The sequence below is a fragment of the Chenopodium quinoa genome, unplaced genomic scaffold, assembly GCF_001683475.1.
Source record: "Chenopodium quinoa cultivar QQ74 unplaced genomic scaffold, ASM168347v1, whole genome shotgun sequence".
Taxonomy (NCBI): Eukaryota; Viridiplantae; Streptophyta; class Magnoliopsida; order Caryophyllales; family Amaranthaceae; genus Chenopodium; species Chenopodium quinoa.
Genome location: NW_018742616.1, coordinates 2,026,480 through 2,043,175, shown reverse-complemented (window position 1 = coordinate 2,043,175; position 16,696 = coordinate 2,026,480). Strand labels below are relative to the sequence as shown.

At 36.1% G+C, this 16,696-nt stretch overlaps 2 protein-coding genes across 2 annotated transcripts; both read left to right on the top strand.

Moving 5' to 3' along the window:
- Positions 1–5,644: 5,644 nt before the first annotated feature.
- LOC110721580 (aspartic proteinase nepenthesin-1-like) lies at positions 5,645–11,184 on the top strand. Its single transcript, XM_021900757.1, has 12 exons — positions 5,645–6,096; positions 6,195–6,315; positions 7,181–7,608; positions 7,702–7,858; positions 8,286–8,368; positions 8,457–8,553; positions 8,718–8,790; positions 8,876–9,085; positions 9,470–9,594; positions 9,905–10,006; positions 10,091–10,188; positions 10,746–11,184. Exons 1-12 carry the CDS (start codon positions 5,861–5,863, stop codon positions 10,927–10,929), a joined length of 1,914 nt encoding a protein of 637 aa, XP_021756449.1. The 5' UTR covers positions 5,645–5,860; the 3' UTR covers positions 10,930–11,184.
- A 785-nt stretch (positions 11,185–11,969) lies between these two features.
- On the top strand, positions 11,970–16,383 carry LOC110721579 (acyl carrier protein 1, mitochondrial-like). Its single transcript, XM_021900756.1, has 2 exons — positions 11,970–12,274; positions 15,923–16,383. The coding sequence occupies exons 1-2, from the start codon at positions 12,056–12,058 to the stop codon at positions 16,097–16,099; spliced, it is 396 nt and encodes a 131-aa protein (XP_021756448.1). The 5' UTR covers positions 11,970–12,055; the 3' UTR covers positions 16,100–16,383.
- Positions 16,384–16,696: the final 313 nt, after the last annotated feature.

Below are 16,696 nucleotides of genomic sequence, written 5' to 3'. Positions count from 1 at the left end.
GAAAAGTTATACATAGCTTACAAGTCTCTAGAAACTTGTAGTGGCTTTTGCTTCAATTCTTGCATTGCTTCCTCATCATGAATCATGAAAAAAGAATAATCACGAATGATGATGTATAACAAATGTATTTACAGTACACTTCAATATGATGGTCATGGTTAATTCATCTCATTTTTCCATACGGGAGATCGGATAATGCTCAATTATTTTTCGACAAAATAAATTTTAAGATCGTGTAAATTATTTTAAGTTTTTATACAAGTGCTACATATTGTATAATATAAGAAGGGTTACCAGGTATGAATTATTAACTTATTATAGTATTGTTGTACTACATACGCATTAATGTTTGGTTAACTAAAAAAGAATTGCACAATATTGACATAGTACTTGCAATAGAAAGTTTCATGTGTTTTATATGGCCTTGAAGTGTTATGACTAGGGGTGGTTATTGGGCGGGTCGGTTACGGGTTAAGATGAATATTTAACGGGTCAGGGTCGGGTCAGGTCAAGGTAAAAGTGAAACGGGCCATTAACTTCTACTTTTGGCTATCAGAGTCACTACTAGAAAACAAGCCATTTTCGACGGAATTTTTCCGTCGGAAACACCCTAAATTCCGTCGGAAAACACTGTTCCGGCGGAATTTCCGTCGGAACACCCTTTGTAGGTAAAATGGCCAATTCCGTCGGAAAACACTGTTCCGACGGAATTAACTCATCGGAAAAAGTATTCCGGCCACCGGAAAGTCCGTCGGAAAATTCCGACGGGATACAAATCCGTCGGAATCTCCTGCAAAAAAAACAAAAAAAAACACGGCGCGCCACTACCGGCACGGCGTGTCACCACCTCAGACCACCAGCCACCACTACATCAGACCCACCCTAACCCATGCATAACCACCCACCCTAACCCAGACCCACCCTTACCACCCCACGCATAACCACCCACCCTAACCTAGACCCACCCTAACCACCCCATCCTTAACCCAAACCCACCCTAACCCAGACCCACCCTAACCACCCCACCCCTTTACCCAGACCCACCCCACCCTTTACCCAGACCCACCCACACCCAGCCCCATCCAGCCCTGCCCAGACCACCCACACCTGCCAGAAAACCCACCACCATCCCCACCCTGACCACCGTACTTCACCCCCCCTTAACCCTAACCCGCCCACCATCACACCCAGCCAAACCACCGAAGAATTCAGAAAACGCAATAAAAAAAATTAAATATATAAATAAAAAAAAAACAGATCTAACCCATAAATCAAACAAAAACAGATCTATTACACAAATTGAATAATACAAAGTAGGAAAATCAAAATCCGAAAAAAAAAACGAAAAACCACAAACTAATTCTACGAATCTAAAACCAAAATCAGAAAAATAAAAACATATTAAAAAAAAAAACTTCAAATTTGTTGCGGTTGTTGCGTCGTTGTTGTTTGTTGATGTTGGTGGTTGACGTTATTGTTGGTGCTGATGTTGCGGCGGCTGACGTTGGTGGTTGCGGTGGTTGATGTTGGTGGTGGACGTTGTTGTTGAAGACGAAAAACCACAAACAGAGAGGAGAGTGAAAGGGGAAATGGAGGAGAAGAGGAGAGTGAGACTAGAAGAGGAGAGCGAAATTGAGGAGAAGAGAAGAAAAATAGAGAGGAGAGGAGAGAGAAAGGGAGGAAAGAGGGGGAAATAAGGAGTGGCGGCTGTGAGGAGAAATAAGGGAACACAGGGTTAATTTTTTTTTTTATTAATTTTTTAATAGTTCCGAGGGAAAAATCCGTCGGAAATTTCCGACGGATTTTTTTCCGTTGGTAGTTTACTGTTCCGACGGAATATTCCATCGGAAATTTCCGACGGATTTTATTTCCGTTGGTAATTTACTTTTCCTACGGAATATTCCGTCGGAACAGCCTAACTTTTCCTACGGAAATTTCCGACGGAATAAAAATCCGTCAGAATTTCTGATTTTTCCGACGGAAATACGTATCCGTCGGAAGCAGTCCGTCTGTAATCAACCTATTTCTAGTAGTGAGTTTCCGTGTGGTGACAAATCTGCTAAGAGTTTCCCTTTACTTGAAAATATTGATGATATGATGCATTGTAAAATTGTCATCATTTATATATTTAATCCTTGGAGTATTGGTACGAAATAACAATTATTTACTTAGAAGGGAGTATAAACATACTGAGTACGTGGTATGACATTTCGTATTAGAAAGGAATGCTGATGAAGGTAATATTATCTAGAAAAAATACTCTTGTTTACAGTTAATGAAAAAAATAAACAATATATAAGGCTACAGAACCACAAACAATATAATGTTTAAGCACTATTGCAATATAATGTGACTACTCCAAGTTCCATGACCAGCAGCAAAACAGGAACAAGCAGATGGCAGCTTCAGCGACCTGGCAAAACAGAGACAGTAGCCTAGCCAGAAGCATCCAACAGCATCCCAGAAGCAGAATTATCAACAGCACTGCAAGCCAACCAAATAGTCCCACCAACAAGCACAAATCCCTGGCAGCAGCACCAATTCAGCAACACTGCCAAGGAATAAGAGTATATACAGGCTAATGTACAGAACTAGCAAGTTATGAGCTCCTTTTGCTAGATTTAAAACAGAAATAAGGTTGTCTTTCCTTACTGTATTCTAGGCTAGAGAAATGAACAGGAGAATATTACCTAGTAGAAAGGGTCTGCATCATCATCCTCTTCTTCTTCAATGATTTCATCTTCAAGTTCACTATCAACCTCTACTTGATTGCTTTCACGATGCCAATCTTGCATGCATACTAAAGCTTTAATTGTTTTTGACTTTAATGAACTTCGCGATGCCGAAACAGTCTTTCCACCAATACTAAAAGCAAACTCCGAAGTTAAATCATTATAAGTTGCATTATCAACGGTGATAGAGAGTATCCTATCATCTAATTTCCATTGGCAAAGAAACATACAAATCTCATTAGCAATACTTACCCCATCATATGGAGGAGCCAAGGCCCTAAACCTAAGAATTTTTTTACGGAGTTTCCAAGAATCATCAACAAAGTGAGAAGTGACACAAATGAAATGTTGTCTAGTATGATTTGTCCCTCTCCAATACATAAGCCTTCAATAAATCTCTCTTTGTGGTTGCACGACCAAATGGTTTAAACTTAGGGGTAGCTCTTTTCATCATTTTCCTAAATACTTGTTCTTCAACTATAGTAAATGAATGACCTCCCTCAATAATGAAATTAAGAAACTCTTTTCGAAGTTCATTCATGTCAAAAACAAAATTTTCTTCATCATTATCTTCCTCAAATGTAAGTCCTAGAGGCCTATTTGCACACCTCTCTAAATGACGCTTCAAATGAGATGTACCACTATCACGATGTGCGGATAAAATAGAATTACAATGTACACATGTAGCAATTCTCTCACCTTGAACATTCTTCCCTTCAATGAGCTCTCTCCAAACTTTAATTTAGACCTCTTCTTTTTCTTTCGTTGCGGAGTGATGTATTCATTATATCCATCATCACGTGTCGTAGAAGTAGTAGTAGTAGTAGTATCATCATCCATATTAAGGAACACACTGCACAATTTCAAACTTAGAAAGATTACCAACAGTTAATGGGAGTTATTAGAACAAATGCATCTATAGACTAAAGCTTCACTGATAGAAACAGAATAAGCTATGAAACTAAGCACTGAAAACATAGAGATGCCTCTACTCCTCTGTGAGAATTGAGAGCTACAACAAAGGGGCAGATAATGAAACGTAAACAATTTAAACAAAAACACAAGTATATACGACCAAGGCTTAACTATTGTATATACCTTCATATCTATTCTACTGTCAAATTACATCAATACCTTCCCAAAGAACTGATTAACCAAAGTGTAGTATTACAAGGATTGACATTTGATATCATATACTGTAACATATACAAAATTCACAAGCATAAATGATCACAACTTTGCATAAGAGAAGAAAAGCATAATTCAGCATTGAAGACAACAAAATTGTAAATGTCTTACATACATCCTATACCAACAATTTTGCAAAAAGAAACAGGTTATTTAACTCATCTTCATAATCACCAAAACAATAATTACAAAAAGTTAAATTGAATTCAACCAACATTTGTGGGTTCTCAAAAACTCACTAACCTAATCGAATGGCAAAATTATCGAATACTCTGCCTCGGGAACATGATTTAAAGGACTGAAATGTGTACTTCAATTATACAGAAATAATTCCTCTTAATCAATCTTATTAAAAGTATCACAATTTGAGCCAAAAATGCGCAACAAAAAAGCAAATGTCGACGATCAAACATTAACAAAACGAAAACATGAATCAAAATTGAAGAACAAATTAAGAGAGAGAAAATGACGATACCTGAGAAGCTGAGAAGCGGCTTCAACGGAGAACTCTGAGTGCGCTTCAATGGAGGAGAGAGAAAGGTTTCTGGAAATTATTATTGGGGTTAAGTCAGAGAAGGGGTGAATGAGGTTGACCCTTAACCATTATTATTGGGCCTTTTATTTTAATTCTTAAATTATCGGGCTCTAATTAGAAACCCTGTAAAAATCTTATAAAATAAGACCCTATAAAAACCCTGTCCACTACAAAATTAAAGGGTCAAAACCCTGTAGTATTAGGCCCGACCCTTTTGCCATTGGATAGCCCTACCCAATAACCAGGCCTAGTTATGACTTGTGAAAGTTTATGTATACTTCTATCTTAAAAATCAAAAGAGATAGGACATAGATATCTTCTACATCACAGTTGTTCATTTTTCTTTACTTGTGATGTTGTGCTTCTTTTTTTTTTTTGGGATTGTGCATTGTATTTAACTAGTACTTTACCTTATACTTGAACATGGATGATTTATTCAACCTTTAAGTTGAGTTGAATTTATTAACTCTTGCATGTAATCATGACTTTAATTACCTTGACAAAGAAAATTGTCTCGATTAACAAAAAGATGGACGCGAGATTCAACAACACACTAACTTGAAATTCACCTACAGTCCTACATACCTTATATCTAACACAACCGATGCACATATATGTAACATAAAATTCAACTCTAAGGAAAATCAACCACTCTTCTTACAGGAAAATCTCAAAGCTAAAAGACTTGATTAAAACTAGTTTAAGAAAACATTTCAAAGTCCAAACCTAAAAAAATTTACTCTCTGTCTGAATGATACATTTGAATTTTGACACACATGGAACTCTAACCAATAATATTACTTAATTATTATCAAAGAGCAAAGTATAAAAAGTTGACATATAAAATTATACATTGAAATGATTCTAACAAGTACCAACCGGTCTTTGATTACATATATTGATATTGCTTTTTAAAAAGGAAAATATTGTGACGGTTTTTTAATTGGCTTTCTCATATTCTTATTTCTTATTCTAGCAAATCACTAGATCAAAACCACACTCAAGCACATTTTATAACTCGTATTCAAATGTTTAGTATGAAATCACTCACTTCCTCTATATTCTCTCCATGTGCAAGAATCCTTTCACATATAACATTAATGTTGAAAATAAATTCCAACAGTATCATGAACCTAATGACTCAATCTCGACCCTAACCTTGCAATCCGATCAACCCATTTGACACGCCTTTAACCATTAACCTGATATTGCAGCTACGGTTGGACGTTAGTTAATTACTCTCTCTTTCCACTTTCATCCAACACATCTCAGATTCTCAGCTGATATATTACACTTCTCTTTAATACACACTTGTACCATCTTACAGACTACCGAGTCAAACCTTACAAGTCAGTCAACCACAAAACCACCCAACTCGCCGGAAAATCGCCCGATTCAACTCACCATGACCCGATTCGCCGTCATAACCACCACCTCCCTCCACCTCTTCTTCCTCCTCACATCCACATTTTCCGGCGTAAATCCAACTTCCGTACTCCCTAACAACCGCCGTACACCTCTAGTATTTCCTCTCACTCTCTCTCCTCAAATTCCCGACGATAAAATACGTCGAAATCTTCAATCTAAACGTATTCCTCCTAATGCTCGCATGAATCTCTTCGATGATCTTCTCTCTAATGGGTTTGTATTAGTTGAACAACTAATTTTAATTTCTTCCCTAATTATATGATTATTGATTGATTAATGATTGTTTTGGAATTTTAATTTTGATTTTTTAGGTATTATACGACGAGGCTTTACATCGGAACTCCGCCGCAGGAGTTTGCGTTGATTGTTGATACAGGGAGTACTGTTACGTATGTGCCGTGTTCAAATTGCGATCACTGTGGCCATCATCAGGTATTATGCTGTGATTTTTTTTTTGTTTAATGTTAATTATCTTGTTGCGATCGTATGATTTTGTTTTGTGTTTTTTTTTTGCGGTGAATTGTGATCGCTGATTGTTGATCATAGTTGATTTATGAATGTGAGAAATTTAATTGGGTGAAACTCTGAAATGAATTAAGAATTGTGAATTCTATGCACTCGTGGTTGAAATTTACTGTGATAGTGTAATTTGAACCAGTAATTCGACGTGCTGACAAGTACATTGTATATAAACAGCGAAGTAGGAAAGTGGCATGATCTTATGAATCTCCCCACGTGTAGTTCAATATTTATAATGACTTTCTAAATGAATTGGTTTTTCTAATTGCACTTGCCAAAAGGATGAAATTTGGATTGAAGTTAATCTAAAATTACTCCTTTCAATGATAATTTAGAAGAACGAAAAGCAGTAAGCTATGTCATAGTATGGTTGCCAAATCGAATTTGAATGACTTTAAGGAAACAGGATATTGGTGTATGCAATTACTTTGTTTAATGTTTTCAGAATGGAGACTTTGTATAATGTTTTCAAGATGGAAACTTTTGTTCTGGTTTTTGTAGGAAGTTAGGAACACACTCGTATGTTTTTATTGTTTTCTTTCTTTTGTCCATTTGTTCATGTATGAAATACTTATGGGTTGTTGTAATTCCCAAAGGTTTTTCCTTGTCATTCTTGTGCATGTTTTATTGCTTTCTGCATGACAACAAGATGATTTCTGGCTTTGAAAAATAAAATATTATGGGTTTGTTGGATACTGCGACTTCTTTTTCTGCTTCCTTCAATTTCCAGAATACTATTGCTTCTTTTTCTTGCCCCATCCTAATTTTCTATCTGCAGGATCCGAAGTTCCAACCAGATCATTCAAACACCTATCATCCTTTAAAATGCAATCCTGATTGTACATGTGATGCTGAGAATGTTCTGTGTGCTTATGAGAGACGGTATGCTGAAATGAGTTCCAGCAGTGGCGTCCTTGGTGAAGATATCGTATCATTTGGCAATCAAAGCGAGCTTAAACCCCAGCGTGCTGTTTTTGGCTGTGAAACTTCAGAAACTGGTGACCTTTATAGTCAGCATGCTGATGGTATAATGGGTCTAGGTCGAGGTGAACTAAGCATTGTCGATCAACTTGTTGATAAAGGTGTAATCAGCGATTCCTTTTCACTTTGTTATGGCGGAATGGGTATAGGTGGTGGTGCTATGATTCTTGGTTCTATATCACCCCCCTCTGACATGGTCTTCAGCCATTCTGATCCCGACCGCAGGTATGAGTTGGAAGGATTATTTTTTCCATAAACTCTCCTTTTTTTTTTTCCTTAACATCTGACACATTTACCCTAGTTCCTGGATGGCAACAGTCCTTATTACAATATTGAGCTGAAGGAATTACATGTTGCGGGGAAGAAGCTGCCTATCGATCCAAAGGTTTTTGATGGAAAACATGGAACCGTTCTGGATAGTGGTACAACATACGCCTATTTACCAGAAAAAGCATTTTCGGCTTTTATTCATGCTGTAAGACTTGGTTTCTAAAGGGCATCGCTGTTATTATCTTAGCATTTCTGATTCTAGATACTGTTGAATGGACATAAATGATGATTACAAAATACTGTTTTTATTTTTTAAAGCACTATGGAGTCTGTTGTATGAATCATGAACAGCTAATTAAAAGAACGACATAAAGAGAGGAGTGTCCTTAATAGTTTATTTACTGTCAAAGTATCAATTGTGCAAAAAGTAGAGTTAGAATTACACTTGGAATTGAATACAGATGTTCTACATAGAAGTGATGATTAGCCCTTAGCATTAATTTGGCATCTCTATTCCAAAAGGAGTGATTTTTTTTGTACCATATTGTTCCTCTCCTTTCTGTTCCATGTCTAGCTCTAGTAATGTTTTCTAGCCAAATTACATGTCAGATAACTATTATTTGTTGATGCAGTTAACCAATGAGCTCCATGGACTTAAGCAAATCCGTGGGCCTGACCCCAATTATAATGATGTCTGCTTTTCTGGTGCTGGAAGGTAGTGTTTACTATCATTGATGTAGACTGACTTTGTAGCTGTTATATATCCTATGTTTTAACTTTCTGGTGTATCTGTGTTCTCTCAGCGAGTCTTCAGAACTTTCAAAGGCGTTCCCTACAGTTGATATGGTCTTTGAAAATGGTCAAAAGTATTCAATGTCACCAGAAAACTATTTATTTAAGGTGATCTTGTCGCCTTTTTTTCTTCTTCGTTAAAGCTAATAATGAATTAACCTTTTGCAATCACTTTCTTCAATACTAATCCGTTGATTAGGTATGACATAGTTGGGACTCTGGTCTAGATTAGACTACGTCTTTTTCTTACAATAACTTCATTCCTTGTTCAGCATTCAAAGGTGCGTGGTGCATATTGCCTTGGAGTTTTTCAGAATGGAAAAGATCCCACTACACTTTTAGGAGGTATAATGTGCTGTTGTAGACATTGTAGTAGCTTTTGTTTCTTTGTTTGTAAGCAATGTTGTCATTTATTTCCAATTAAATACAGGAATCATTGTCCGTAATACTCTTGTCACGTATGATCGCAATAGCTTGAAAGTTGGATTTTGGAAAACGAACTGTTCTGAATTATGGGAAAAATTTCGTGTAAATGACACTTCACTAACCCCTGCACCCACACCTTCAAGTGGAGAGGTTTCAGCTCCAGGAAGGTCTCCAGCATCAGCACCTGATGGAGTACCTAGTTATGTTATTCCAGGTACATTTGTTAAGTGTTACCTTCTTTTTTGTGGTTTGTACTTTGTAATAGGAGAATTTTTATAGCATGAAAAGTGCTTCTTCACATGTCAGTAGTTCATTTTTCCATTTGATAAGAGAAGCGTGTTGGAGCAGTAGCAGTCTGAAAAGTCATGCAAAGGTACATAAGGCCATAAGGGATAAGGGTACTCCACATAATTAGTTTCTAGATAGTGTGTGCCTGGGTGGCTTTCCTGCACCAACCAGGTTTAAGCCCACCTGATGCAAATGGGGTTCCCTGGCTCCCTGCATTGCTCTAGGGTGCCAAGGGTCCAAGAATTTAGGGTTCACTAATCTGATAGAAATAAAAAAAATTTACACATGTTATTGACTTTTTTAATTTCAGAAAATATAAAAGTGGGATTCATAACATTTGCTATGTCTTTGAGCATCAAAGAGTCGGACTTGAAGCCTCATGTATCAGAGTTGTTTGGTCTCATTGCTCGAGATCTGGAAGTCAATATATCACAGGTAAGCTGAGTGTAAAGTTGATTTTATGATTACAATGCTTTTGAAGGAGCTAAGATATGTTCATATTTTTGACAATCACACTTTCCCTCCTTACTCTAGAATGTATTAGAAGAACATTTTTTTGCATTATTGTGAATTCTTATTAGTACTCTAAAAAGATATTGTCTTGCTTTCCACCATGTAAGCATAGCTTTAATTTGTGCTCTCATAATGTGTGTACAAGCATACATTTTTAAAATTCAAATTACTTCTCCCTGATTTTTGTCAACTTTATCATTCAGTTAAATAGCATCTTTGTTGGTTTCTCCAGGTTCATTTACAAAATTTGGCTTCATCCACTAATGGTTCCCTGATAAAATGGGCCATCTATCCTGAAGGATCTGCCAAGTATATCTCAAACACAACTGCAATGGTAGGTTTTCCTTGATGAAATTGTTTAAAAGTGAAGGAAGCTGGAAATTAGATTTCATATTTAACGTGATTGTTATTTGTGCAGCATATAATTGCTCATTTAGCGAAAAATGATATCCAACTTCCAGAAACCTTTGGCAGTTATAACTTGGTTGATTGGAAGGTTGAGCCACCTATGAAACGGTAAAAATCATTCTTTCAATTTCTAGAACATCAATTGCTGGTTTATATATAGCATGTCCAGCCCTCTATGTTCTTTGCTAATAAGTGGACCCAGTGGTATGCATCTATGCATTTCCGCTCAGACTATCTAAACTAGTTCAAGTCGTCCTTATGTGCATCTATTCGACAGTTTCTGGAGCCAGTGAACCTTTAAATATCTGCACTTGAAAACAATTTTGTTTTTAACTAATTGTGGGTGATGATTATGATCGTCATTAAAATTCTCTGTTTTAAGTTTCAGTTGAATATTGAAGCACGCTCTTTCACCTTGTTGATCTAGCTGGTTAAGTGCAATGCATCAGAAAATACTGTCTTATTCTCTAGGCTTCAAATTGTTGGCTCCTGGGCTCGCTCAGTCTCCAATTTGAGTAGTAATATAGTCAATGCATTTAGCTTTTGCAATTAGAGTAAAACTGTTGATTCATTTCATCGGCTTCATTCTTTTTACTAAGTTTTATGCTTGCATCTGTAAAAATGATTTCTGCTCTCCTTATATTGATATTTCTGGAATGATGCAGGAATTGGTGGCAACGACATTACTTAATATTGGTTATGGCAGTTATTCTTACATTAATGTCGGGCTTATTTGTTTATGGGATTTGGTTCGTTTGGAAATGGAGGCAGCAAACAACAGCACAATATAAGTCTGTTGACAGTGATGCTATAATTCCCGAGCAAGAACTCCAGCCATTGAGATTGTGATCAACTAATGAGTTACTCTCTCTTTTTTATACTTCCAAGATTTTGTTTGTATCATTATTTTTTATTTAGGAACAAGCTAAAAGAAATATACAAGTCTTCTTTTATGCCAATTTTCGAGAGAAATGTCCTTGACAAAGAAGTATAGCCTATAGAAGTATAGACTATGCTGATCTTAATTTTGTAGATAAAATTCTTAATTTCTGATAAAATGATGAAGTCTATATATTGCAGAATTATTTTTCTGCCTTTTTTTGATTTTTTTTTATTGCTATCTATTGCAATTTTTTGTACAAAGTAACTCCATGGCTGGACGTCCCCGACTATTTTCCAAATATAGTGAGCTGCATTTTGGGTCAGCTAATTAAGTTTCTGTTGAAGTGCATTTGGTCTTAGTGCCTATCTTTGTTACAATTAGACCAGATCATAGCAAACTAGAAAAATTTTAATTAGACCAAACATGACTTGATAAAATTGCAGAGATTACTCTGTACAAATCAGACCTTATAAAAGAGAGACCAAAATACATTAAGTCCTTAATAAGGTCAAGATTACATAGCTTAAAGGTTGCCATGATTCCTTAATCTACAAGAGTAATAAGGTTAGCATTTTGTCTAATCTTAATTTTTAGCATTTACTTAACGAACTACAACCCTAAACTATTGAACCTCCCATCGATGCTACTCAAACTTATTCAGCGTTTTTGAACCTTTAAAAAATTATGTACTTGAACTTGTCTAATAATGTAGACGAGATTCAATTTCATGTCATATATAGAGTATCAAGACTTCACAACCAAATAAGCTACACTCATTAGCATCTATTATGTATTGTGTTTGAAAAGGAATAACTATAAAGTCCGTATACATGAGACGTATTTTTTGATATTTAGGAGCCCTATAAGGTTAACTATAGAGTCCATTAACATGAGACGTGTAACGTGTTTTTGATGTTTACGACATACTCTGAAGGTAGGGACAAAATAGGTATTTTCTTACCCACGCTCGTGGTGGGTGCATCTCATTAGACTCCATCTCCCCAAACCCGAGTCAAGTGATTCCCAATTGAAACAAAACCCTTGTTCTTGTACATCACAGTCCACCAGAGGAGAGAGAAAAAACCCAGAAAAATGGCGATGATTGGAGCTCTGAAAAATGCAATTCTAGGGCACATTCGAATCCCTGTTTCTCAAACTGCCATTTCCGTTGCTGGATCCAACAAATTGCAGAGCTTTCCTAACTTAATTAGCCGTGCATTTTCATCGCACGATGACCATCTTACCAAAGATGAAGTCACTCAAAGAGTTCTCGCAGTCATCAAAGACTTCCCCAAAGTCGATCCTTCTAAGGTCCCCTCTCTTTCTCTCTCCTGAAATTAGGTCTTACTCATTTGGATTTGTCAAATTTTTTTTTTCTTTCTGGTATTGATTCATAATGTGATTGTTTTTCTTAAATTTGAATTTGGGATTGTTGGGTTTTCTGATATTTTCTTATACTATAATTTTATTTTATTTTTTTATTTTTTTTTGAAATTGGGGTTGATGGATTTTTATTTATTTATTTATTTATTTATTATAGCTGTGAGAGTTTTGGATGTATAGATCAGTATTTTGAAGATTTTTGTAGGGCATTGGACTAATTTAATGAGCTAACGAATGATTGAGATGTCGGGGTTGTTAATTTTGATGTTTTAGCTTCTTTAGGGTTTGAAAGAATGAATCTTTTGACGAAGAACGGTGAAATGCAAAGTGAGGTGTAACTGAATATATTGTTTCTTGGCTTTTGGTGGTGGTTGTCCTTTATGATAGCTTAAATTTTGTAATTTGGAGTTGTCTTGAAGAAAACCATGTTGAGGTTATGTGGGTAATGTAAAGATTGCACATTTCGGAGGAAATCCGTAGCTTGCAGTTATAGTAAGGAGAAATGTGTGTCAGTCAAATTAATTTTGGAGGGGTTAAATAAGATTGGAATGGATAAGCTAGTACTATAATGGAGTATGGAAGCTCAGTTATTTTGCATGTGGTTTAGAATGGATATGGTGATATTTGCTTTCTGTAGAATGGAATTTAGATTTTGCATTAATTGATAGTGATGAATAGTCCTAAAAGATGGTTGTAAATCTTTGTTGTAGTTGAGTTATGATTGGGGTTTTCTTCTACAGTGTATTTCATTTTTAATGTTGATGAACTCAATGGAGGCTATATGGGTTTTTAAAGTGTATTGGAAGGTTTATGTTGACATAATGTCTTTCATTGCTAAGGAGGCTTATGTGCTAAGGTATCTGAACAATATACTTTGGGATAGTTCTTGTTAGGTTTTTTGGGGGTTTGTGTAAATGATATGCAGGACCGTTATAGTTATGACCATATGACTATAGCAAAGTTACTATCATGATCAAGGTCCATCATACCTGTAATACCAGGTCCAAACTCTTACTTTTATGTCCGGTGGAGTTAAGTCCCTGATAAACTAAGAACTATCATTGCAGAGGACTTTGTTGTCTACTATTTCTTTTGTAGCCTTCCTCAATCCTCCTTACCGTGTGTTATCTTATTTTCTGAGGTAGATTGAAGATGTCCCTATTCACTCTTCTCCTTAGATTGTTTATAGGAAATTTGCACATGATATCTATATGTTTGTCTTTGGTTGCATCTTTCATTCCCACTTCTTGCTAATAAAATTGATGAAATACTCTTAGAAAGAATATGATTTAGAAAAGGGTATGTTGAAACAGCAAGATCTGTCTCTTAAGGTATTTCAATATGATTAAGGTAATATTGTGTTGTAACCCATATGAGACTTTGTACTACTGCTTAAGGATGATATTTGAAACTCCTAGCTTGACAATACAGTGTAGGATGTAAGGTATGGATAATTTGATGTTTGAAGAGGCTTTTTCGAAATTTAAAGGAGATAATCTCCAAGGATTTCAAAATCAGGCATAAAAATAGGCTCTAAGAAGCAAACCTGTTAATCGCATGATTTGTGGTTGTATTATGATGAGGAATTACTTCCTACTTTTTAAGGCTCCTAGTTCACTATATGATGATATGAAGTGTGACCTTGACATGTGTGTAATTCATTCTTTGTGGAGGCACGAGGAACTTGCAGCAATTCTGAAAATTTAGGACAGAGATCATCTAAATTTGGACAGCTTTCAGAAATATCTTTAATTTTCTGAAGTTAATTTGATAATCATTTCAGTTCTATGTGCATAACAGAAACGTGAAAGTTTAATACAAAGACTTTTGAATGACAAGTAACAAGTGAAAAGTCTGAAAGCTGGACATTGTTAGTCATGACCCATAACCTGCTTCTGGAAGTCAGCAATTGGCAATAATATTTATTGTAACTCCTTTCCAAATTCATTTCTTTTTTCCTTAATTCTTCACTTCCCTCATTCCTGTTACTAAAAATAATTATAAGATACTGGAAATATGGCTCGTAGTCCTAGGTTGCTACACTTAATGACTTTCCTCAATCAATTTTAACCAGAAGCCATCTACTACCATAAGGAGAAATCAACCATGCTCTGCTGCATGTCAATTTGGAAAGAAAAAAAAAAGGGGAGAATTTTAATTCCCGGATAGTTTTGAGGCCTTCAAGTATTTTTGTTGTTTTTGTGATTGACCAATAATTAAGACTTTTATTTCTGTTATATATTAAAGTGGTTGAAAAATATGTGTTAGAGACTGTTAATTAATTGGTTACAGATACTTGCTTAGCTCTCTGGTCCCTCCCTCTCTTTGTATGCTAATCTACATAATGTCGATTAGCATTTTGTCTTTCCTGTTTTCATCTCTTTTTTCTCCTCTCTGGGGTAGCTAAAGGTTGGGCACTTATCTCATTTAGCTTCGAGCCTTACAGTGTACTTTTTTTTGTAATGATGTGTTGAGAGAGAGAGCGGGAAATGTTGGGAAAAGAGATTAATATGAGGAGAGTCTAGATGAACACCCTAAATTTTTTTGACAAATACATGGTACCAACATCATAGGTTGGTCCAAATATCACAGCTTTATGATGGAATAGAAGGCAATACTACTATATGTTCTCTACACAAAATGGCGTGTATACCTTTGTTATGTTTTGATCTCAAGAGGTAGAAAGATGCAACTCGAGGAGCAAATAAGCAATTAAATGCTGTATGATGAGATCAATTAGGATTCAGAGGAAGGACAACTACTGAGGTGAATATCTAATAGTTAGCAAAAACCGCAACAGGCCCACAGTAACATAGTATAAATCCTGTCTAAGCATCGGACGGTTCCTTATGACGATTCATGTTAGCCGACCCCAAATCATTTTGGTACTAAGGATTTGTTGTTGTTGTTGTATATGGTGCTGAGTATGAAAGTGTTTTTTTACGAGATGGCTTGCCTCTATGGTGATTTCCTTACCAGGCAACTAGTGAAGCAACTTTTGTTTAAGACTTTAAGTACCATCTACATCTCCCCTCCCCCCCCCCCCCCAACTGATGCTGATGGTCTTGATAGATTTCCCCACTAGAAGATGCAATTATGCCCCTTGATGAACTACAAGAACATGTGATCCGTGATGTTCCAAAATAAAAGTGTGCTGTTGGCTCTTTATTTACTCGTCCATTCTTCAAATCTAGTGCATCTTCAGGCTTCACTTTGGCAACAGAACTTTTATTGGTTGGATTGGGTTAGAAAATGATGTTTTGTAGTCTTTTCAACCTTAATGAGCTCAACAGCCTCAACTAAACTATCTGTTTTGACCAACCAGTTGGGATAGATCTCGTCTGAAAGATTGCTGTAAATTTGCTCCTTGGTTTGAGTGTTACTTGATTATGAATTTCAGTATTAGGCTATTCCTTTTGGTGAGAATGTGAGGATGGAGCTCCGAAAAGAACTATGTTAAACTTAAGAAAGCAGTTGCAATGTTTTTCAGTGACAAACTGGAGTAGCAATTGAATAGTCTATTATTTTTTTATTTGCCAGCTGATTTTGATTTTCGTTGTTGCAATTGCTTTGCAGGTCACACCTGATGTACATTTCCAGAACGATTTAGGTTTAGATAGCTTGGACAATGTAGAGCTTGTGATGGCCCTAGAAGAGGAATTCAAGCTGGAGATTCCCGATTTGGAGGCAGATAAACTTGACTCAACTAAGCTTGCCATTGAATATATTCACAATCACCCAATGGCTAGCTGATCCAAGCAAGAAAATTCATCAATTTTGCTACGTGGGAAACCATGCAATTGTCAAGGCTTTTGTTTACATTTGTCAACTGATAATCACGAAATGATCTCCGTGGTTGGGCAATAAGTAAAAGATTGATAGGACTTGTTTTCGACCATTTGACTTGCTCCTCCTGTTGAAACATGTTCGATTACATGATGGTTTATCCATGTCTATCAGTCTTTGGATTTGGTGTTGCACAATATTTACTTTCATATGCAATCCATAATACCAGATCAATTGTTTGATTTCGTGTATCACAATATTTTATCTTTCATGCACTATTGCACATGAACTATTCTAGTGTTTGTGACTTTGTGTTGCATGCTAACAGAGTAACAGCGCATCCCTTCCTGGAAAATTTGTGTAGATAATAGTCCAGAGTTATGATCAACATAGTACTTAAGTAAAAACATTGTTACATAAAACAAAAAATTTATGTACTCGTGGACTAAAAATTATACACAAATATATACTCGTGTACTCCAACTGATGGGATGGACTCTATGGAAGAGTAATGGGTGTTAAGAGACTTAAGAGTTAAGACTCTGTCCACAAGTATATTATTAT